The sequence below is a fragment of the Paroedura picta genome, chromosome 1, assembly GCF_049243985.1.
Source record: "Paroedura picta isolate Pp20150507F chromosome 1, Ppicta_v3.0, whole genome shotgun sequence".
In the NCBI taxonomy this organism is placed as follows: Eukaryota; Metazoa; Chordata; class Lepidosauria; order Squamata; family Gekkonidae; genus Paroedura; species Paroedura picta.
Genome location: NC_135369.1, coordinates 203,316,266 through 203,338,823, shown reverse-complemented (window position 1 = coordinate 203,338,823; position 22,558 = coordinate 203,316,266). Strand labels below are relative to the sequence as shown.

Below are 22,558 nucleotides of genomic sequence, written 5' to 3'. Positions count from 1 at the left end.
TCCGGACGTCCGCTGCCTCCATTCCTGATACGCCGATGGCCGAGCGGGAGCGGGCCGTAATTTCCCCAACCCGGAAAGCTCCGTGAAAGGCCGTGCAAAAAGCCGCTTTGAACAGTACGCCTTCATACGAGGATCGGCATACACCAGGTAAACTTTCCAGCAGGCGCACCAACACCGCCCGCGTAATAGGACGGCGAACATCCGGCCGACCTGGAGCCTGTCGGCCCCAACCTTTGATGGCCCGACGAGCCAAGAACGACCTGCCGGGATCCCATGATCCAGCGGCCTGGCTGCAGAACGACAGTCCCGAGAGCGTGACCCTCAGGGAACGGTGCGAAAGGCCACGTTCATGCAGGTGGGCCAGATACCGGAGAGCCATCTCCTCGTCCATTGGCCAGGGAGATCGGAGACCGGACCTGCCTGCGAACTCCAGGAAACCCCTCGCCGCCCGGCGGTAGGAACGCCTCGTGGATTCAGCCAGCGATGAAAGGACACCATCCCATATCACTCGGTTCCAAACCGCCACATCTCCTCCGGGCACGCCTCTGGGTCCCTGGCCGCCCCCGGAGCAAGCCGCCGAAACCTCTCGACCTGGAACCGAGAGAGAGCGTCGGCAAGCTCGTTATTTACCCCTGGCAAGTGCCTGGCCCTGAACGTGATGTTGTGTGACAAGCACGCAAGGACAAATCGGCGTACCAAGCGCATGACCCTGGCGGAACTCGAGGACTGCTTATTGATGATATAAACCACCGCCTGGTTGTCGCACAAAAACTCGACCCTCTTGTCCGCGAACGCCGATCCCCATAGCAGCACCGCGACGACGATGGGAAAAAACTCCAAAAACGTCATGTCCCGGCGCACGTCCTCGTGCCATTCCGCGGGCCACCGTTCTGCACACCAACGACCCGCGAAGTACACCCCAAAGCCAATGCCCCCGGCCGCATCAGAGCGGACCTGGAGAGTGTCCCGTGGCTTGAATGGCGCCTGCCAAATCGCCACACCATTAAAGCTTTTTAGGAAATCTTCCCAAACCGACAGGTCCAACTTAATTGTACTGGTCATCCTGACATGATGAAAGGGCTGGGACAAGCCTCTAGTGGCCCTTGCGAGGCGGAAGCAAAAGGCCCTCCCCGGGGCGACCACGCGGCAAGCGAAATTCAAGTGCCCGAGGAGCACCTGCACCTCCCGGAGCGTGCGCTTCCTTCTAGACCTTGCAGAAGAAAGAAGACCGCGCAACGTGGCCAGCTTGTCCTCTGGCAACCTGGAAGTCCCCGAGACAGTGTCCAATTCGATACCCAGGAAAGTGATTCTAGTGGCAGGGCCCTCCGTCTTTTCGGCCGCCAAAGGGACCCCCAGGCAGGCCATGAGCTCCTGAAACTTGCCCAGGCGGGAGGAGCACAATTCGGTACCACCCGGCCCTGCCATTAAGAAATCGTCCAGTTAATGCGCTATCTCCGCAAATGGGCCCCTCACCCGCACCACCCATTCCAAGAATGAACTGAACGCCTCGAAGGCCGCGCAGGCGACGGAGCACCCCATTGGCATGGATTTATCTACGTACCACTTGTCCCGGAACCGAAATCCCAGCAAGCAGTAGTCGTCAGGGTGGATGGGAAGGAGCCGGAACGCAGACTGTACATCGCACTTGGCCATGAGGGCGCCGCGTCCGCAGCCCCTCACCATGGCAACTGCCGAATCAAACGGCGTATATTTGACTGCGCAAAGTTCCGGCGGAATCCCGTCATTAACTGACCCCCCTTTTGGATAAGAGAGGTGTTGGATGATGCGAAATTCGCCCGGTGTCTTCTTGGGCACGACACCCAGGGGGGATATCCGCAAGTTCCGTAATGGAGGGCTATCAAACGGCCCCGCTATTCGCCCGGCCGCTCGCTCCTTCTCCAGCTTCGCTGCCACAACCTCCGGCATCTCCCTAGCCGACCGCAGGTTGCCACTTGAAGTAGCCACCCGCTCCCCCATAAAGGGAATGCGGAAACCCTCACAGAAACCTTTGGCCAGGTAGACGGCAGCCGCCCTGTCGGGGTATCCCGTCAGCCAATCCACTAGGACGCCCAGCTTGACCGGCGTGGGAGCCAACCCTCGCAGCTGACGATCCGCCTCAGGCCGCCTTTTGCGCCGTAGAAGGTGCTGCCGCCCCCGATCCACCGTCCTTCTTGCCGGCGGATCGGGTCCCACGAAAGGGCTGCCCAGCGGACTGGGGTTGAGTACAAGCACCCATCGAGTGCCCCCCTCCGCAAGACTCACATCGGTGCTCGAACCTACACTTGCGCCGCTTGCACCCCCCTCTGTTGTAATCCCAGCAGATGAGACCGCTGAGCTTCCTGGAGGGAGCGGAGGGCCCAGGACGTGGCCGTTCTCTCCGCTGACGACTTGGGGACCCCACCTGCACTACCCACGCATCATGCAGCCTGAGATCCCACCGCGTCGACGCGTTGTGGGAAGCGAGCTCCCGGAATTCCCTGTCGTATTCCATGGCCGCTTCCTCCCCACCCCGCTCCCATGCGTCCAGCACCGTGTACAAATAACGACACAAGTGCCACCCCCTCTCGGGGTAAGCCCCGCAAATGAGCCCGTGGTATTCGGTGAAGCCTTTCAGCCAATTTAGCATGGACCGCTCGCACGGCTGGGGCTTCTGAGCATCCTTATCACTCCGCGCCCCGGTGTCCCCCCCTTTGTTCCGCCCCCGGACCATCTCGAAAAGATCAACAAAATAACCGTCGAGGGCCTTCTCCCGTAACTTCGCCGGGAGGTGAACCCCTGGAGGGGCCTCCCCATCCTTGAACCACCCAGGTGGTTCCCTGCGCCGCTCGCTGACGCCAGCATCGTCCAGCTTGCGCTTCATAGAATGTCTCCTGCTCAACATCCACGAAGGAATCCCCGGCACGTAACCGGCCTCTATCCAGTACCACCCGTCGTGTACTGTGCTGTCCCCCCCCTCCCGCGATGATGACTCACCGGAAGAGCGGGTGTGCCGCGAAGACCGACGCCGCTTGTGAGCTCTGCGCTGCGTCTTCCTTGACCGCTTCCCAGTGACCCCAGGAGAAGGTGTCCGCCTGTCGGTCTCCGCGTTCCGTTCCCTACTCCTGGACGAAGAACTGCGACGACGGCTCGCACTCCGGCGCCTTGAACGCCTATCCGTAAAACGGGCCAGGGCCTTGGCATACCCCTCCCAATATTCGGCCGACTTGGGCGAACCACCCCGTCCCGAAGAATGGGATCGCGACCGAAGGGAGGAGGAGCCCCCACCCCGGGTGCCCCCAGAGTCCCGCGAGGGCCGACGCCCCTCGCCTCTTCCAGCTGACGACCCGCTGGAATGACCAGCCCGGCTGCCCCGGCCCGACACTGGCCGTCTCAACGGCGACGGGGTCCGCGGCCGGACCCGCCGCCGAATCATTCGGTCGCCCCGATCCCAACGCCTCCAGGCCCGGGATCCAGAAGACCCACTCGAGCCCGATGGCCCGGGCCCTCCCCCATGGCGCCGCAGCGGAGAGCGTGAGCGATCGGGACGGCCCCCGGGCGAGGAAGGCGAACCCTTATCCCCACGTCCCTGGGGCCCCCGCCTCGCAGCCGCCTCACGGCTCGCCCGGCGGGAGCCTCGCCCGGGCCCGCCCGATGCTCCCTCCACCTCCCGGCGCCGAGCAGCGGGAATGGCCGTGGCCCAGGCCCTGCTGGCTCTTAAGGCGCTCGCCCGCTTGCGCCCCCTCTCGGCCTCGCCGCGCCCCCGCCCCGCGGAGGACGGGGGGGACCTATCCCCCACGCCCCCAGACCGTGCGCGGTCCCGTGCGCGCGGCGAGGGCCCCCGGCTAGCCTCCGCGCCATCCCTGGCCGGGGCAGGCCGAGAAACCGGGCGCGACCGCGTCCTCGGGGGGGAGGTCCTACCCCTGACCTGGGGATCCGCCTCCCCCCCTGAGCGCCGATCCCCTGGGGCTCCGTCGGGGTTCCCGGCCCCGCCTCCCTCTTGAGCCCGCCGCTCCGCGGCCCGGGCTGCCTCCCCCCGGGTTGTCGGCCACCTCCCCCCGCAAACAGACCGACTTCCAGCCGGGGAGGAGGACCGGGGCCTGGCCCGCACCCTCGGGCTTCCATCGCCGGCCCCAGCCGCCTCCTCCGCGCCGTCCCGGCTCCCACGGCCTCCGGGGGCCGGCTGCCGCCGGCGAGGCATCTCCGCGCTGGTCCGCCCTCCTGGCTAGCCCGCCCGGCAAACAGGGGCCCGCAAGCGCCCGAAGCGCCGTCCGCTGCGGCCCAACGCCGACGAAAAAACCCCCTGCTTCCACCGAGGAACAGCACGCTGTTCCTTCGGCGGCCAGACGCGAAAGAGGACGGGGCGCATGGGTACAGCCTATTTAAGGCCGCATGCCCCCCGCCCCTTGCCTGCCGCGCGCTGGCGCGGCCCGATGACGTCATCGGGAGCCGCGTCGCCAGCTGGGCGCCCCCGCGTCGTCAATGGCGGCCGCGCCGAGCCGCGGCCGCTCTTTCTCAGCTTTTTTACCATTGGGAAACCCCTGAAACATACTTCAGGTTTCAAGAAATCCCAGAAGTGGCATAATGGTGCAGAATGGGAAGCAGAGGTGTGTCCATGCCCACCCAGGGCCCCTCCCCTTCCCACCCCCTTTCAGGCCCATCATTGGCCAGTTTGGGAGGAAACGGGTCAACATGAGCATATATGGACATATCAAGATAAATAGTTAACACGTTTTTAAAACATAGAACAAGAATCAATTAGCTTATTTATTTATGTTTTATTTATGTTTAGAGTTCTATACCGCATGCTCCCAGAGAACGGGCTCGCGGCGGGGAAGTCTTTCAGGGGCATTAAGAAACCCCAGGGTTTCACGAAACTCTGGTTGAAAAGGCCTTCTGGCATCACTTCCAAGGCTTTTCAAAGCCTGAGGACTAGGTCATGGGCTATTCCATGGTCAAAACGCTGAGAAAGGCTGGCCTAGCTCATTGTACAAGCGGCCAGCCTACTACTACAGGGGGTCCCGGAACCTCAGAAGAGCTTTCCAAGGGGCCGTAGTCAAAAAAGGGTTGAGAGGGGCTGGATCAGATGGCTTGTATGGCCCCTTAGAATTCTATTGTTCCGTGACATACATAAAGATAACAATATAACAAGAGGGACAGCGGATCTACACCTAAGTTTCCAAATATCTCAAAACCGTTGGCAGAGTTTAAATTTGCAAAGAGAGGCTGTTTAAAAGAATAGGGTTTTTTTTTAAATAATCAAAAGAGAGACAAGAGAGAGTCCTAACGGCCTGTTCTGCAAGAGGGAGGAAGTGGGCTCAAATGAACAGAATGTTTCCAATTAAGCCAATCAGGACATGGGTGGAGAGGATTTGAAAATATACCAGGAAGTTCCTGATTTAAATATGCCCATTACCTATGCCACCAATGCCCCCCGTAGGACATTCTTTGTATCCTCTTGAGTCTTGCACACTGTAGATCAGGGGTAGTCAAACTGCGGCCCTCCAGATGTCCATGGACTACAATTCCCAGGAGCCCCCTGCCAGCGAATGCTGGCAGGGGCTCCTGGGAATTGTAGTCCATGGACATCTGGAGGGCCGCAGTTTGACTACCCCTGCTGTAGATCTTACTTCTATATGTCACACCTTCAAATAGAGTTCTAAATCCTTAATCCAGAGGTGGGCTTTTATATTCCCAGTGTTGTAATATGAGTCTTTTAGCTGCAGTAAGGGAAAGGAGAGTCCACATTCATTGACTACTCTTTAGCTTCCAATTTCTGGTGCACTTTGGCTGCTTTTGCCTGAGGCGGCCAATGGCCAAAGCAGCCAAAGTGCGCCGGAGCACACAAGCCTACAAGAGATGAGCAAGCAGTTTAAAAGTACATAAGGATCCACAAACATGCATGAACACAAAACCGTAATAGCATAATTGTGCTGGGTAACGTCATTGGTGGAGGGGGGGGGGGGATTGGATGCTTAGTTTTTAATGTTGTTATGTGTTAAATATTGTATTATTTTTATTTTGTTAGCCGCCGTGAGCTGGCTGGGCCAAGAACGGCAGCCTAGAAATCCAACAAATTATTAAACAAACAAATAAATAAAAGGAAATCTGAACGTCCCCCAACTTTTAATGTTGCAGCCATACAGGACTCCAATTCATGTCAGAGCCATGCTGTGGCCTGGCAAGTGGGGAGGAGAGTTAACACTTCTCCATATATTTAGTTCTATTGTTTTCTTCAAAACTGTGTTTTCTAAGTAGGGTCCCTAGGATGGCAAACGTCAAAACACTTCGAACATTAAAGCAGCATTCAAAATAATATAGGAAATTATTATTATTAAAACAAAAATATATGAACACATAAACGGAACACTAAGGGCTATTCCACATTCTAACTTTTCTTGCTCGTTAAGTTCCTCTGGCATAAAATCCTGCTGTGCAAATCGGAAGAGGTAGAGATTGTAAAATGTATTTGATTTAACATAATGTAAAATGTGTTTTAATGTTATTTATGACTGTATTTTATTGTTGATGTTACCTGCCCTAAGCCTCATGGGAAAGGTGGTCTACACGAATAAACATAACAACAACATACTTATTATAAAATGGTATAAGATTGAATTGACCACTAGAGGGGGCAAAATGCATGCAGATTGCACAACACTTCCCTCCAAAGAAACAGGAACTTACAAGCAAGGGAAATGAGAATGTGGAAAAACCTAAAATCAGGGAAGAGAGCATTAACAGTTATTGAGGGGATGTGTTGAACAAAACACAGTCTTCTGCTGGTAGAAGACAACAACAGAGACGGATGGGTGACTCTCCAGTGGGTGAGTTTTTTGTTCTGGAGTTTTCCTTCTGGTACTTAGCATTTATGCAGTACGTCTTCCAAAAATGTTAAAGCAACCAGGTTGCCAACTCTGGATTTGGAAATTCTTGAAGATTTGGAGGTTGAAAAGGGTGGTGGGGTTAGGATCAGGGAAAAGACCTCAGGGGGGTATAATCCCACAGAATCCGCCCTACAGAGAAACCATGTTTTCCAAGGGAACCGATCTCTGTCATCTGGAGATCATTTGGGATTGTATGGGATCACTGGAAGCTGGCAACCCTAGAAGGCAGAGAGTTCATGTGGGTATTTCTAAGCTATTTTAAATAGATGAATTTTAAAAATTTTAGCTAGGTTATTCATTGGATGGGCTTTTGAACTGCCGGATTCTTGTAAGCTGCCCCGAGGCCATTTGGAGAAGAGCAATCTAGTTTTGAGACGAGGTCTCCCTGCAAGTGGCCCATGCTCTTGGGTGTCCCAGCCTGTTGTCCCAATGGCGGCAGCCTGACTCCCAATCCAGGGATGCCACTGGACCTACTCGGAGTAGAATCCCTTTGTGAGCGTTGTGAACGCATCAACAGGGAGTAACTCCCTCTTTCTTCAACAGATCAAGTACTCAACTTCCAGAAATACGACACGGACATTCTCACCGACTTGAATACTCCCTATGATTATGAGTCCATTATGCACTACGGCCCGTTCTCCTTTTCCAAAAATACGAGTTTGCCGACCATTACCGCCAACATTCCTGAATTTAATGCCATTATTGGCCAACGGCTGGATTTCAGCAGCACTGACCTCAAACAACTCAATCAGATGTACAACTGTGGTAAGTCTGTATTGAGATGGAGACCTCAGAGATGCAACTGGAGCACAATTTTAACAAATCACTTAAAAATTGAAAATGGTAAACGAGGGATGATTTTCTGTCTCTTCTCTTCCTAAGAGTCAGGATTTTCATAGTATTTGCATCCCTGACTTGGATGGCACAGGGCTGGCCTGATCTTGTCATGTCTCAGAAGTGACCCACGAATAAAAGGACGGTTCAAAATTAATGTAACAGAAAACAGAACCTATCCTGGGCTATACAAAACAATTTCACAATGATATATGATTTAAATTCTGAGAGGAAAACTTGGTAAGAGCTTATTACTAAGGATTAATATTTTCAAATAATATTTTCAAATGGTAATAGGTTTACAAATTTTATAAATTTTAAAACAGTGTTATTTTATTCTAAATCCTTTTGAAGGACTCCATTAACAATACAATAGTTGGTAAGACTTGGCCCTTTAGTATAAGTTTTACAATAATAGCCAAAAAGCTTGCTTTTGATTTATATGTATATAAGGATACTTACAGAAACAATAACTGTATGTTTATAAAAATTATAGGAGGTATGTATTATTGCAGACTGGGATAACGACTGTGTTTAGATAAATATGTTCTCTTCTGTTTTGTAAAAATGGTTGATAAGCCTGTACTAATTGTATGCGTTTATATTTTAGAAAAACAACCACTGAGGAAAACCCAATTGAAAACGGTTCAATCTAGAGGCCGTTCTGGTTGTTCTAATATATATATATAAAAGAAGAGATAAGAAACGTTTATTTATATTCATTGTGAAATTGTTTTGTATAGCCCAGGATAGGTTCTGTTTTCTGTTACATGTCTCAGATATGAAGCAGGGTTGGCCGTGGTTAGTATCCAGATGGGCGCCCTCTGAGGAAGCCCAGGGTTGCTATGCAGAGGTAGAAAATGGCAAACCACCTCTGATAGTCTCCTCCCTTGAAACCCCTACCAGGTTGCCATAAGATGGCTGTGATTTGGTGGTATTTTCCACAACCATTTGGGCAGTGCCAAAAATTCATCAGCAGCACCAAATATCCATCATTGGTAAAGTGCCGAATATTCGCCATGCTGGCAGGGGCTCATGGGAACTGTAATCCATGAACATCTGGAGAGTCACAGTTTGGCCACCCCGGATCTAGTCTGTTCTCCATCAGAATAGATGAAAATGTAGTCTTCATCGATTTTACCAGCATAAGAACCTTCGAGGTAGGTTAGGTGGAGAGAGCGATGAGTCCAACATCACCCAGTTTTTGTCATGGCTGGGTGAAGATTTGAACCTTGGTCTTTCAGCTCCTTGTCCCACAGCCTCGCCATTATACAGCACTGAATAATATCCCCCCCCCCGTGTTGCTGGAGGTGGGGCTGAGGGTGAGGCACTAGCTTGAGGGATAGGGATATTCAGCTTGGGAACGTCTTGACCTGTAGTCACCAGGGGTAGGGTTGCTGGCTCTGAGTTCGGAAAGACCTGGAGATTTGTAAGGTGGATCCTGGGGAGGGGAAGGTTTGAGGAGGAGAGGGACTACATCAGTGTTCTGGAGTCCACCCTCTAAAACAGCCATTTTCTCCAGGGGAACTGATCTTTGTCATCTGGAGACCAGTTGTAATTCTAGGAGTCTTCTAAGCACTACCTGGAATCAGGCAACCCTAACTATGGGGCAGCAGCATTATAGTAAAGTCTGTCGTATTCCTTCTTACTTTCCATTGGTTTCTTCTCCCTAGCAAGACCGCTCCTGCTTTTGGACCAATGCGATTTTGAGTCAGCTGATATTTGCGGTCTGGTTCAGAAAGTGAGAGATTATGATACCTGGCTTCACGTAAAGAGCAACTCCAGGGATCAAGATCATACATTCAGTGGAGTGTGTAAAGGTAATTTCCATCCCGAAAGCTGGTTCCTGACGTTCCATCACAACTTAGCATGACCTCCCTGGGAGCTGGTTGAACATCCAACCTCATAGTGACTGCTCCTTGGCCCCAGATTGACACTCAGAGGGGCCAATCAGAAACCGCTGCGTGGCTCCCAATTGGCCCCTTCTAGTTTTTATCCTGGACTCGCCCCGTCCTTTTCTCCACCCACAGCCCTTACTGCTTTATTCCTACCGCGGAGCAGTTACAGATCATAGGCAAGGCCATACACAAGGAAGGAGGGATTGGAGGATTTACCCCTGAAAAAAATTAAATAAAAGAAAGTTTTACTCAATGACTCCATGAAAATCTAGTAACAATAGTACGAGGTAGAAAAATGATAGAAAAAATGAAGGAAAGTTTCATGAAAGGTTCGGAATGGCCCATTATGCACGGCCGCCGAAACGGCGATTTCGGGTCACATGGAAAACGCGGAGGGGGAAGACGCGACGCATACCGGTTATACACGGGGCGGGGCGCGACGGCGGCAAAACCCAGAGTAACCGATTATGCACGCGGCGATCCGGGCGCCGCTTCTGGTTGCGCCCCGGTCACCCGGAAGCTGCGCTTTCTTCCGCGTTTCACTGACGCGGCTTTTTCGGCGGCATGCACCGAAGCTGCAGCTGGTTGCAGCCGGCTCCGTGCGTTATCCGTGATTTTAGTCGCCGCCATTCCACCCCGAATGTGCGCTAAAACCCCCGTGCATAATGGGTCAATGTGTTGCATCTCCACCATTTTAAAACTCCTGTGCACAGGCCTGGTCAATGGGGTTAATATAAAGGCTCCTAAGCCAGTTAATGTAGGTGTTAATATAAAAAGTGTTGATATTAAAGCTCCTATAATCTGTGGACCCTCCCAGTACGGTAAGAACGGACAAAGAAAATGTTCTATGACTAGACGTGAGCAATTCAGCTTAGATAAGATGGAAAGTACTTTTCCGACTTATTCAAGTCAAATCAAATATTCCATTAGTTTAAACCAGCCGAATTAGAGAAGCCCAAATAGATTTGGACTTGGTTGATTCATTGGTTGAGCCTGGCTGAATTTCAAATGGTGATGTGTCCTTTGGCTGATTTGGATTATGCTCAAATCAATTCCAGCTGAATCGGTTAAGTTCCCAACACAAGGTTAGGGTTACAATCATTGTGGTTCAGGATGGGTAATTTTCTGCTTTAGTGGAAGGGTTAGGGATGGGCAAGACACTGTGATGTGGTTGGGAAAGTCCATGGGATGTATAAATATTTTTTTCACATTATTTTACGTGTGAAAATAAGTAAAGGCATAGGGATATTCATCCGTTTTAGTTCTCAATTTAGGGTGAGGGTTAGAGTAGTTATGGTTCAGGGTGTGTAGTTTTCTGGTATAGTGGAAGTGTAAGGGCTGGGGAAGACACAATGAGGTGGTTAGGCTAGGTCATGGGATGTATAAATGTTTTTTCACATTATTTTACATGTAGACATTATGTAACGGAATAGAGATTTTTATCCGGTTGAGTTCTTAATTTAGGGTTAGGATTAACAAAGTTATAGTCCAGGGTGTGTAGTTTTCTGGTTTAGTGGAAGCGCTAGGGCTGCAGAAGATATTGTGATGTGGTTGGGCAGGCCATTGGATGCACCAATATTTTTTCACATTATTTTACATGTAAATCGTATGTAAAGGAAAAGGGATTTTCACCTGGTTAAGTTCTCAACAGGGTTAGGGTTAGAGTAGTTGTGCTTCAGGGTGGGTGATCTTCTGCTTTAGTGGAAGTGTTAGGGCTGGGAAGACACTGTGACATGGTTCAGAAAGCCCATGGATTGTATCAATATATCTTTCACATTATTTTACATGCAAACGGTATGTAAAGGAATAGGGATTTTACCCGGTTAAGTTCTCAACTTAGGGTTAGGGTTAGAGTAGTTGTGCTTCAGGGTGGGTGATCTTCTGCTTTAATTGAAGTGTTAGGGCTGGGAAGACACTGTGACATGGTTCAATATATCTCTCACATTATTTCACATTATTTTACATGGTATGTAAAGGAATAGGGATTTTACCCAGTTAAATTCTCAACTTAGGGTTAGGTTTAGAGTAGCTATGGTTCAGAGTGTGAAATTTTCAGGTTTACTGTAAGTGTTAGGGCTGGGAAAGATACTGTGCCATGGTTGGGAAAGTCCATGGGAACTATATATGTTTTTTCACATTATTTTACATCTAAAAAGTATGTTAAGGAACAGGGATATTCATCCAGTTTGGTTTTCAATTTTGGGTTAGGGTTACAGTAGTAATGGTTCAGGGTGAGTAGTAATCTGGTTTACTGGAAGTGTTAGGGCTGGGGAAGGCACAGTGAAGTGGTTAGGAAAGGCTATGGGATGTAGAAGTATTTTTTCACATTATTTGAAATGTAAAAATTATTTAAAGAAATAGGGATTTTCACTAGGTTAAATTCTCGATTTAGGGTTTGGGTTCGAGTAATTATGGCTAAGGGTGCGTAGTTTTCTGGTTTAGTGGAAGCATTAGGGCTGAGGAAGACACAGCAACGTGGTTGGGAAAGGCCATGTGATGTATACATATTTTTCACATTATTTTACATGAAAAAATTATGTAAAGGAATAGGGATTATTATCCAGTTAAATTCTAATCTTAGGGTTAGCGTTAGAGTAGTCATGGTTCAAGGTGGGAAGTTTTCTGGCTTATTGGAAGCGTTAGGCCTGCGGAAGACACTGTGACATGGTTGGGAAAGGCCATGGGATGTACCAATATTTTTCACATTATTTTACGTGTAAATTGTATGTAAAGGAATGGGTATTTTCACCCAGTTAAGTTCTCACCTTAGGGTGAGGGTTAGAGCAGTTATGGTTCAGGGTGGGTAATATTCTGGTTTATTGGAAGTATTAGGGCTGGGGAAGACATTGTGACATGGTTCAGGAAGGCCATGAGATGTATAAATGTTTTTTTTCACATTATTTTACACATATAATGTTCAGTGTAAACCACCCAGAGCTGCAAAGAAATGGGCAGTATAGAAATCTAAATAGCTAGCTAGCTAGAAAGATGATAGATAGATAGATGATAGATAGATAGATAGATAGATAGATAGATAGATAGATAGATAGATAGATAGATAGATAGATAGATAGATAGATGATAGATAGATAGATAGATAGATAGATAGATAGATAGATAGATAGATAGATAGATAGATAGATAGATAGATAGATAGATAGATAGATAGATAGATAGTATGGCCAGGAAATGGCCTAATTCCCCCCTTCCCCCTCCCCGTTTGCTTTCTTAGTTATAGACTCCTAATCAATCAAGGTATGAGGGTACGTCATGTAGGCTACAGAGTAATTATTGCCACAGAGCAATATTGCTGATAGAAACTGATAAGCATTTCTGAAGTTGGTGGACCTGGTAGGAAGTTTTCTCCTTCCATTTTCACCATGACAATGGAAGCAGATTTATTTCATACATCGATGTTATAAATATATGTTACCTCTACCAGTTTATTCACTGTGGAATCGTTCTAATAATTCTATGATATCTATCCCCATCTCCTAGAAGGATAGTTCTCAGTAGTCTTGGGAGAGGAGGTAGGGGTGCCATGTCCCTTGGGGCAGTCAGTAGGGGATGGAGGGGGACTTACCAGGAGTGCAAGGTGGCCCAGGATACCTCACTGGCACCAGAAATGACATCATGGCAACACTCTGGTATTTGGGCAAAAACTCTATAGTCAACATGGTTTCTACCACTGAGTTTTTGCCTAAATACCAGAGTGTCATCAGATATTGCCCACATGATGACACCACTTCTGTTCCCTGCTGGAAGTGACATTGTAGCCTGAGCCTTCCTCTTGTTCCTGATAAATTCCCCTGCCAGCCAGCTGGTTGGTAGCAGGGGGCCCACCTGCACGGGCTGCAGGGGTAGGAGATTCCTTGCCTCCAACAGGAGGCTGGCAACCCTACGAAGGGGACCATGCTCAAAAGTGCTCAGATTGTCAAAACTGGAGAGCCCCTGATATATAAAGCATTCACAGTATTGTTACGGCAACAAAAATGAAAGAGCAGAGTGCATGGGGGCTCCACATAGAGAGGTTTAAACCCTTTGGTTGATGGAAGAGACCCAGAGTTGGGCTCCAGGGACTGGAAGAAGCTTTCCATCTTCACCGAGTGTAGGGGTAGTATGCAGGCCAGTGTATCCCTATGGGAGAGATTTGGTGTCACAAACTAAGGCTACTCTCTCATAGGAGACAAGACAACTGAGACATTCTTAATTAAAAAGAGTTCAAAATATATTGTATCCAAGAGGGTACATCTGGAAGCTTCAAGGCTTGTCCAGACCTAGGATACATATAGAAACCCTTCCTGCTCCCATCAACGCTTCAGTTTCCCGCTAGTTGCTCTTCCCACGGTGGATAGACTTTTATCTTCAAAGTACAGTTAGAACAAAGCGAAAGCTATACTTTTTACACCTAGTAGCCCAAAGATGGCCAGAACTATTCACTAGAGTCCTAACATGCCAGACAAGGAACAGCGTTATGAAGGACACTCTCTGTTTCCTGGGAACAGGCTCTGCTGTGTACATGTGGGCTGAGAGCTTAGCGAGGAGTCACAGGGGAGAGAAGGAGGGATGTAAAAGAAGAACAGGAAAACAACAGATGAGACCAATGGTTCTTGGGGCTTTGGTTCACCTATTACTGGCATACATGGCATGGAGTGAGGTATGACATGACAGGTGGTTTAGAAATATAATAACAATAGCAACAACAACAACAGCCTTGCGCTGGATACGCTCCTTCCTCCAGAACCGGACCCAGAGAGTTGCAGTGGGGGATGAGCTCTCGCGCCCTTATGGACTCCCTTGTGGGGTCCCACAGGGCGCGGTTCTCTCCCCCACACTATTTAACATCTTCATGCACCCTCTGGCCCAGCTGGTATGGAGTTTTGGGTTGGGCTGCCATCAGTACGCTGATGACACCCAGCTCTATCTCCTCATGGACGGCCACCCAGACTCCCCCCCGGAACCATTCGCCAGATGTTTGGAAGCAGTGACAGAATGGTTTGAGCAGAGTCGCCTGAAACTCAACCCCTCCAAGACGGAGGTCCTGTGGCTGGGAAGTAGGGGGCGGGAACAGGAAGCGCATTTACCCACCCTGGCAGGGGCGCATCTTACCATCGCGTCCCAGGCCAGAAACTTGGGTGTGACCATTGATGCCTCCCTGACTATGGAGGCGCAGGTCAGGAAAGTAGCCGGCCAGGCATTTTTCCATCTTCGCCAAGCCCGGCTACTAGTACCCTACCTGTCCCCCGAACACCTGGCCACTGTGATCCATGCAACGGTCACCTCCAGATTAGATTTCTGTAACTCGCTCTACGCGGGCCTATCCCTGTCTCTGATCCGGAAACTCCAGCTGGTACAAAATGCAGCTGCTAGGGTCCTCACCGGCACACCTTGGAGGGCCCACATCCAGCCTGTGCTGAGGCAGCTGCACTGGTTACCAATTGCTGTCCAGATCCGGTTCAAGGTTCTGGTTCTAACCTTTAAGGCTTTACGCGGGCTGGGACCCACATACCTGAGGGACCGCCTAGTGCCCTATGCCCCCCGCAGGGCTCTGCGCTCTGCGAGTGAGAATCTTCTGGTCGTTCCCGGCCCTAGGGAAGCACGCCTAGCCTCGACCAGGGCCAGGGCCCACCTGGTGGAATGAGCTCCCGGGTGAGCTGCGGGCCCTGCGGGACCCTTTAACGTTCCGCAGGGCCTGCAAGACGGAGCTCTTCCGCCAGGTCTATGGTTGAGGCTGGGGCTGCCGGGGTACATCGACTGCTCTCCCCCGGGCTTCTTGAACATCGTTGACCTCCTTCTCCTCCACCCCTCCTTTTTTAGGAATGGGGGTAGGAAGGGGATCTTATTATTGTGCTGCCATGTTGTGACATTTTAAAGTCTTTTAATGGGAGTTTTAATGGGTTTTTTAAGACATTGTAACCCGCCGCGAGCCATTTGGGAGTGGCGGGAAATAAATCGAAATACTAATACTAATACTACTACTACTACTACTACTACTACTACTACTACTAATAATAATAATAATAATAATAATAATAATAATAACAACAACGATATTCTCATAAGCCAGCACGACCTATACATGATGTCCCTGTAGTTGCACTAATTTGAGATTAAGCAGAGATGTCCGCGATCTTATTTGCAGACGATGGCTCCTTCATGTTCTTCAACACCAGCTCTAGAGATGCCAAAGAAACAGCCATCTTGAAATCTCGCATTCTGTACCCGAGGAGGATGCAGCAGTGCCTCGAGTTCTTTTTTAAAATCACCGGAAGCCCCGATGACTGGCTTGCCGTCTGGGTGATGAAGGATGATGGCGCCGGAAACATTCGCAGTCTGGATAAACTGAAAACATTTCAAGGTTATTCTGAAAGTGGCTCAGAAATCTCTCTCTCTCTCTCAGACATACACACACATTGTCAAGGTTTTACATAATTTGGGCCTCTGAGTACAACAGACCAGATGGCTTTCCTTATTTATGGATGTAAATATAGGGGCCAAGGGACCAAGCCCTATGAAGATAGGTTGAGGGACTTGGGAATGTTCAGCCTGGAGAAAAGGAGGTTGAGAGGGGACATGATAGCCCTCTTTAATTATTTGAAAGGTTGTCACTTGGAGGAGGGCAGGATGCTGTTTCTGTTGGCTGCAGAGGAGAGGACACGCAGTAATGGGTTTAAACTTCAAGTACAACGATATAGGCTAGGTATCAGGAAAAAAATTTTCACTGTCAGAGTAGTTCAGCAGTGGAATAGGCTGCCTAAGGAGGTGGTGAGCTCCCCCTCACTGGCAGTCTTCAAGCAAAGGTTGGATACACACTTTTCTTGGATGCTTTAGGATGCTTTGGGCTGATCCTGCGTAGAGCAGGAGGTTGGACTAGATGGCCTGTATGGCCTCTTCCAACTCTATGATTCTATGTCCCCGTACCACTTTTTCATCCAATGAAAGGCCTCCAGCATCCTAGCCTGGGAAAAAATGCAGAAGGGTCCCCAACATTTTAAGCTTGTGGGCATCTTTGGAATTCTGGCACACTGGGGTGGACACAGCCACAAAATGGCTGCCACAAAACAGCTGCTGCAGGAGGCAGAGCCACAAAATGGCGGCCGCAGCTTATCTTCAGTTATACAGTGAAGATCTTTGTGCCATAGCAACAGCTGCCACCAAAGCAACATTAAAAAAAATCTGCACAGGCAATAAAATCAAGAAAGCCACCTTGGTGTAGTGGTGAAGATTTGTGGCCTCTAATCTGGAGAACCGGGTTTGATTCCCCACTCCTTCACATGCAGCCCACTGGGTGCCCTTGGGTCAGTCACAGTTCTCTCTGAGCTCTCTCAGCCTCTACTATCTCACAGGGACTCTGCTATGGGGAGAAGGGAAGACTATTGTAAGCCGCTTGAGATTCCTTCGGGTACAGAAAAACTGTGTACAAAAAAAAAAAGCTTAAAATAGCCTATGGCAAATCAGAAGCATTGATGGGCAAAAGCGTTACCTAACCCTGCCCACTCCCTAAAAACATTTGACAGGCACCAGTAAAGATGTGAACCGACACAATGGCACCTATGGGCACCATGTCAGGTTCACTGGTCCCTCATATTCTTGCCCCCAAAACTCCTCTCCAACTTACCCCAAATGGAAGAATGTCACATTTTGATGTGACTGCTAACATCACCTGGAAGTGATTTTAGCACATTGAGGGGTGATGATGCTCTAGTTTTGGGACAAAGCTCTACTGTTAGAAGCAAGGTCTACCATAGAGTTTTGCCCCAAAGCCAGAGCGTTGCTCCCCTGACACCTCCAACATACTGATGTCACTTGCAGATGATGTCAGCATGTTGCATTGTTCCCAGAAAGCGCTCACCCATCTCCCACTGGCAGTGCTGGTGGACTTGACAGCCCTAGCATCATGGTGTGTGCCTCTGCCTTCGATGATTGGTCTTTCATGGCCAGTGCCTCTCCAGGGTCTCATGGATACTTCTTTTACATCACCCACTGCCTGAGACTTTTAATCTGAAATTCCGAGGATTGAACCTGCATGCACAATAGATGTTTGGCCACTGGGACATGGCCCCGTACTCTGTTCAATAAATACACATGAAATGTTTAGAAAAGGCTATGCTAATAGTGGCCACATGTATAAATCACCTTGTCCACCTTTTATAGGAGAAGGTAATAAGAACTGGAAAATTGCCCACGTGCCCCTGAAAGGTCAAGAAAGGTTCAGGTATATCTTCCAAGGGCAAAAAGGTCACTTCAATCGCTCATCTGGAGGTATTCACATCGATGACATCACCATCAGTGAAACTCGGTGCCCAAATGCCGTGTGGCATATCAATAACTTCTCTCATTTCCTTGATGGCAGTCCTCTGGGCTACACCATGCTGAGTCCCCGTTTTTATAGTCCTGAAGGTTACGGTATAGCTCTAAGTCTCACTCCCCGAGTCTTGGGGAGCTTTTGCTCTAAACCCTGCACCAGCATTTCTCTTCACTTGATCAGCGGAGAGAACGATGGCATTCTTGAATGGCCGGCTCTAAACCGACAGGCGACCATCACTGTGCTTGACCAGCATGCTGATGTCCGGAAGCGGCTGTCCATAGAAAGGAGCTTCACAACCGACAAGACTCAGGTTTTGAAAGGTATGTCCTCTCAGGACAGCTCTGACAGAGAAAGCCAGCGTGAAATAGAAGTGTGCTTCTATTTATCAGCAGGGATGGCTGAAAATTACTTTCCTGTTCCACAGAAGTGCATAACACTGAATGTATGGAAGATACTAGGAGTAAGAATCTGTTGATTACTCCCAATAAGTAGACTTCGTTTGAAGAAAATCTGTTTATTGAAAAGATGACAAACTTAATATCACAGGGTCCTTGCTAAGACTAAAGATACTAACTAAATGGGCCTTTATCTACCTTTCGCCCTTGATCTCCCCCCACGCCAAAAGTTTTGGGGGCAAATGTTCCTTGTTGACAAAATGGACAGTCTTCTGCCCAGCATCTTGGTTGTTGCTCAAGGTCCCCAAGAAGAGATAGTTCCCAGACGCAGGACAGTGGGGGCAGGGAGCATAGGCTCCAGGCTTGCTACATTCACACCTACCCAGAAAAATAACCAGGACTGGAGGTGAAAAGACCAGGCTACAGATCAAAGGGCTACAGAAGATGCATGCATATGAACAGTAGGAAGATGCATGCTTGTGAATAGGATAATATGACAAAAGGATAAATCATATTTTTGACACTAGGGGCAGGAGTGCTTAAGGATTCCCAGGGCCTGTAGCATCAGAGCCAATTTAAGAATTTACAGGGTTCAAGAAGAGTGTAATTGCAGTAGAAGCAGTGAGACTGGGGGCAAAGGAGCTCCCTATAGTGGAAAGGGGTATCACTTCAAAAGAGAAAGGGGGGGGATGAGAGGCTATGGGCCCTGGTCGATGGGGGAAGGCACTGTGCGGGGCCCCTGGAAGCACAGGGCCCATAACGTGTGGTACATGGATAAACTGGCCCTGGCTAAGGGCCCATTTTGTGTAGCTGGGACAATTTAATTTGTGCTGTCTTAGAAGAGAAAAGTTATTTTCTAATATGTGGGGAAAGTTGTACAAATAACCACCAGCCTGTTTTTTTTTTTTTAACAGAATGAGGTCAGGTGGGCGGTATTTTGCTCCTTTTTTAAAGGCAACCCCGAATATGATGATCTGCAGAGAGTTTATGTACTCTACTAGAATGACCATAAGTGTTACATAATCTGTGGTATCTTGCAGGGAGAAAAAAAACTTCAAGGTGGAGAAATCCCACTACTCATGGAATATTTGACCCTACATGCAACTGTAGAAAAAGTCAAGGCTGGGGATGGAGAAATTTTGTATCACATGAACAATTAAGGCAAAGGAATTATCTGAAAAATGATGTCCTTATTATCTTTGTAGACTTCGAAGGTATGGAAATCTTATCTTTATAAGCTTTCGTTGTATTCATATTTTGCTAAGGGCTAAGTGGGCGGAGAGTGGGCAGGGCCTGCCTGGGCGAGGGGCCAATTGGAAGGCACAAAACGCCTTCCAATTGGCCCAGCACCGGGACAGACAGCAGTTCTAGCCAATTGGGTGAGGGCAAAATCTAGGCCTATCTCACAGGGTGTCTGTTGTGGAAAGAGGAAGGGAAGGCAATTGCAAGTCTGCTGGATCAGGGGTAGTCAACCTGTGGTCCTCCAGATGTCCATGGACTACAATTCCCATGAGCCCCTGCCAGCGAATGCTGGCGGGGGCTTATGGGAATTGTAGTCCATGGACATCTGGAGGACCACAGGTTGACTACCCCTGTGCTGGATGACCTTGAGTTCTCTCAGAGGTCTCTCAGCCCCACCTACTTCACAGGGTTGTCATAGGGAGACGGAAGGAATGCAATTGTAAGCCACTTTGAGATTCCTTTGGATAGTAAAAAGTGGAGTACAAAAATCTAGCTTTTCTTTTTCTTCATCTTCATCCAACATCAACATTTAAAATCAATTAGCATTATTTGACACCGTGCTAATTTTCATTCTCTCTCTCTGTTTTTTGGTTACGCTTTAAAATAAACTGACCCTGGGGATACCAGTTTCCATTTGCTTCCTGACTGACAGCACCTCCCATGTTATCGCTCCCTGCCCGTTTCTCTCTTTGGACCAGACATAACTTATCTCAAGAACTCTGAACAATCCCTTCTGCAAACCTGGCGGTCTTTTCCACGCCTCCCTTCAGTTCGGAGGAAAAGGCTGGCCCCGCCGGGAGACAAGCTGACCACCCTGAGCGAACCATGTGACCCAAATCCATGCCAAAACGATGGTGCCTGTGTCAACGTCCAAGGAGCAGCAAATTGCAGGTATCTGAGGGCCTCGCTCCAATGATTAGGCCCTATGATTGTGTAGGATCAAACACTAGGAACAGAAGTCCTTTGTGACGGAACCGCCCCAGTTTTGCCTTGCAGCCTTGGTTCCGCCTTGCCCACCCCCTATTCTGGCTGGCTGCCAACTCCAGGAGGGTGGCAAAAGGAACTCTTTCTGGGTAACACACACTACCGCCACATGGATGTGGTACAGGGCCACAGCAGGGAGAACCAGGATTCCATGGTGCCCCTTTCACTCCTGTCTGGAAATCAGGACATGGATCATCTGTGTTATGTTGGAACCTATGGCCAATTGATACTAGAAGAGTTTGAGGAACAAGGAGAAATTAATTTCATAATATAGCAGAGAGTCATGGTTTGGCCACCCCTAGCCTAGTCTTACTCTCTGTTCACTCCACCATACCAGATTTGTGGCCTCTCTTTTGACCTCACTTTAATATTATCACCGCGGCATCTTTAGAGACGCTCTTGATTACTATAGGAGACATTCCTTTCTCTGCAAGCCGCCATGACCTGTCAGACTGAGGATAACCACGGATGCATCTCATGACCTGACATTTCTCCCTGGTATTTATCCACAGGTGTGCCACAAGCAAGATATTCTTCTACACGGGCGAGAGATGCCAGGCAGTGCATATTCATGGGAGCGTCCTTGGAATGCTGGCTGGCATAGCTGCTGGAACCATTATACTCACCATAGTTATGATTTCTATGCTAGTTGAGGGAGAAAATGCTTTTCCAGAGCCATCCTGAGCACTGTCTTAGGATACAACTGCCAGAGCCTCAGTTTGGGCAGGCATTCCCCAATCTGAGTTCCTGTAGTCCATTACTATGTAAAAATCAATACACAATACTGTTAAGCTCTAAGATTCACTGGAAACTCTATGAAAAAACTCTATGGTAAACTATAGAGTTTCTTGTGATTCCTAGAGCTACCCATTGTTATATTTGGAAGTGACATCATCACACTTGTGATGCTCCTGTCCCACACCATTTCCCCACCCCTCCATGTAGGATTAGGGTGATATTGTAACTACTGACAACTATGTTGTAACTGCAGTTTTCTTTTGACAATTTTAAAGCAGGAGTACCCAACTTTTTAAAAGCTTGTAGCCACTTTTGGAGCACCTATGGGGTGGTGGGTCCAGCTGAAAAATGGTTGCCACCAGAGATGGAGCCAACCACCAAATTCCAGGGAGTGTCATAAATCTTCACTCTAATAGCGATTAGGATTTGATTATAAATTATACATCAGACAAAATTGTAAACATCGATAGAATATAAAAATACGGGAACTGTGAAATGACCCATTTGTTTAAATAAAGCTTTCCATTTTCTTGAGGGCAAGAAGCAAAATTTTGCATTTGAAACGGCCTTGGTCCTGTCATCCAGAAGGAATTTTAGCAGGCGCCACTCTGCATATTTCCAAAGACTTAAAATGAGAAAGGGCAGGCATTATCCTTGTTTTTCATGAAACCCCGGGGTTTCTTGATGGTCCCGGAAAGGTTTCCCGAATGGGTGGGAATTAATTCATTTTTTAATATATTTTTAAAATTTGTTAAACATTCATCGGGTCATATGACCGTATGTGGTCCTATTGCCCCACCCACCTCTGCCCAAATGGCCAATAGCCAGCCTAGAAAGAGGAAGGAACCCAGGTGGGAGTGGCCACAGCTCTGCTTCCCAACCATATTCTTCATGATCTTCTGGGGCTTCTCGAAACCTGAAGAATGTTTCAGGGGTTTCTCAAGGGTTAACGAAAATTGAGAAACGGCTGCCTTCAGTTTGTTTCTTTGTGCTTCATATAGTGTCCAGTGAAGCAAGTTACGGGAGGTCGTCTCCACTATGTCTGCACAGAAGCAGGATCTCAGAAGTAGAGGCTGCTGGTGATCCCTCCCATACAATACTGCCCATCCCTGCCGTAGAAAAAGCTAATCTAATTCTAACTCTCCTACATTTTAGGCAGGAGCTCTAACAGGATTCCTTTCCAAATGAACTTGCTATTTAAAAAAAATCCTTTTATCCATCTTCAATCATGCAGTGAAGATTCTTGGGCTTTGTCAGCAGCTGTTGCCAAAAGCAGTTTTTAAAAATCTCTGCAGC

At 48.8% G+C, this 22,558-nt stretch overlaps 1 protein-coding gene across 1 annotated transcript in view; it reads left to right on the top strand.

Annotated features, from left to right (window-relative positions):
• MEP1A (meprin A subunit alpha) overlaps positions 1-21,796 on the top strand; it is a 35,262-nt gene extending 13,466 nt beyond the window's left edge. Inside the window, exons 8-14 of the mRNA XM_077317420.1 lie at positions 7,407-7,628; positions 9,371-9,517; positions 15,738-15,953; positions 17,750-18,223; positions 19,339-19,512; positions 20,239-20,431; positions 21,037-21,796. Of these exons, the coding sequence (XP_077173535.1) occupies positions 7,407-7,628; positions 9,371-9,517; positions 15,738-15,953; positions 17,750-18,223; positions 19,339-19,512; positions 20,239-20,431; positions 21,037-21,208 (1,598 nt within the window). The 3' untranslated portion in view covers positions 21,209-21,796. The remainder of the gene's footprint in view (positions 1-7,406; positions 7,629-9,370; positions 9,518-15,737; positions 15,954-17,749; positions 18,224-19,338; positions 19,513-20,238; positions 20,432-21,036) is intronic.
• The last annotated feature ends 762 nt before the right edge of the window (positions 21,797-22,558 follow it).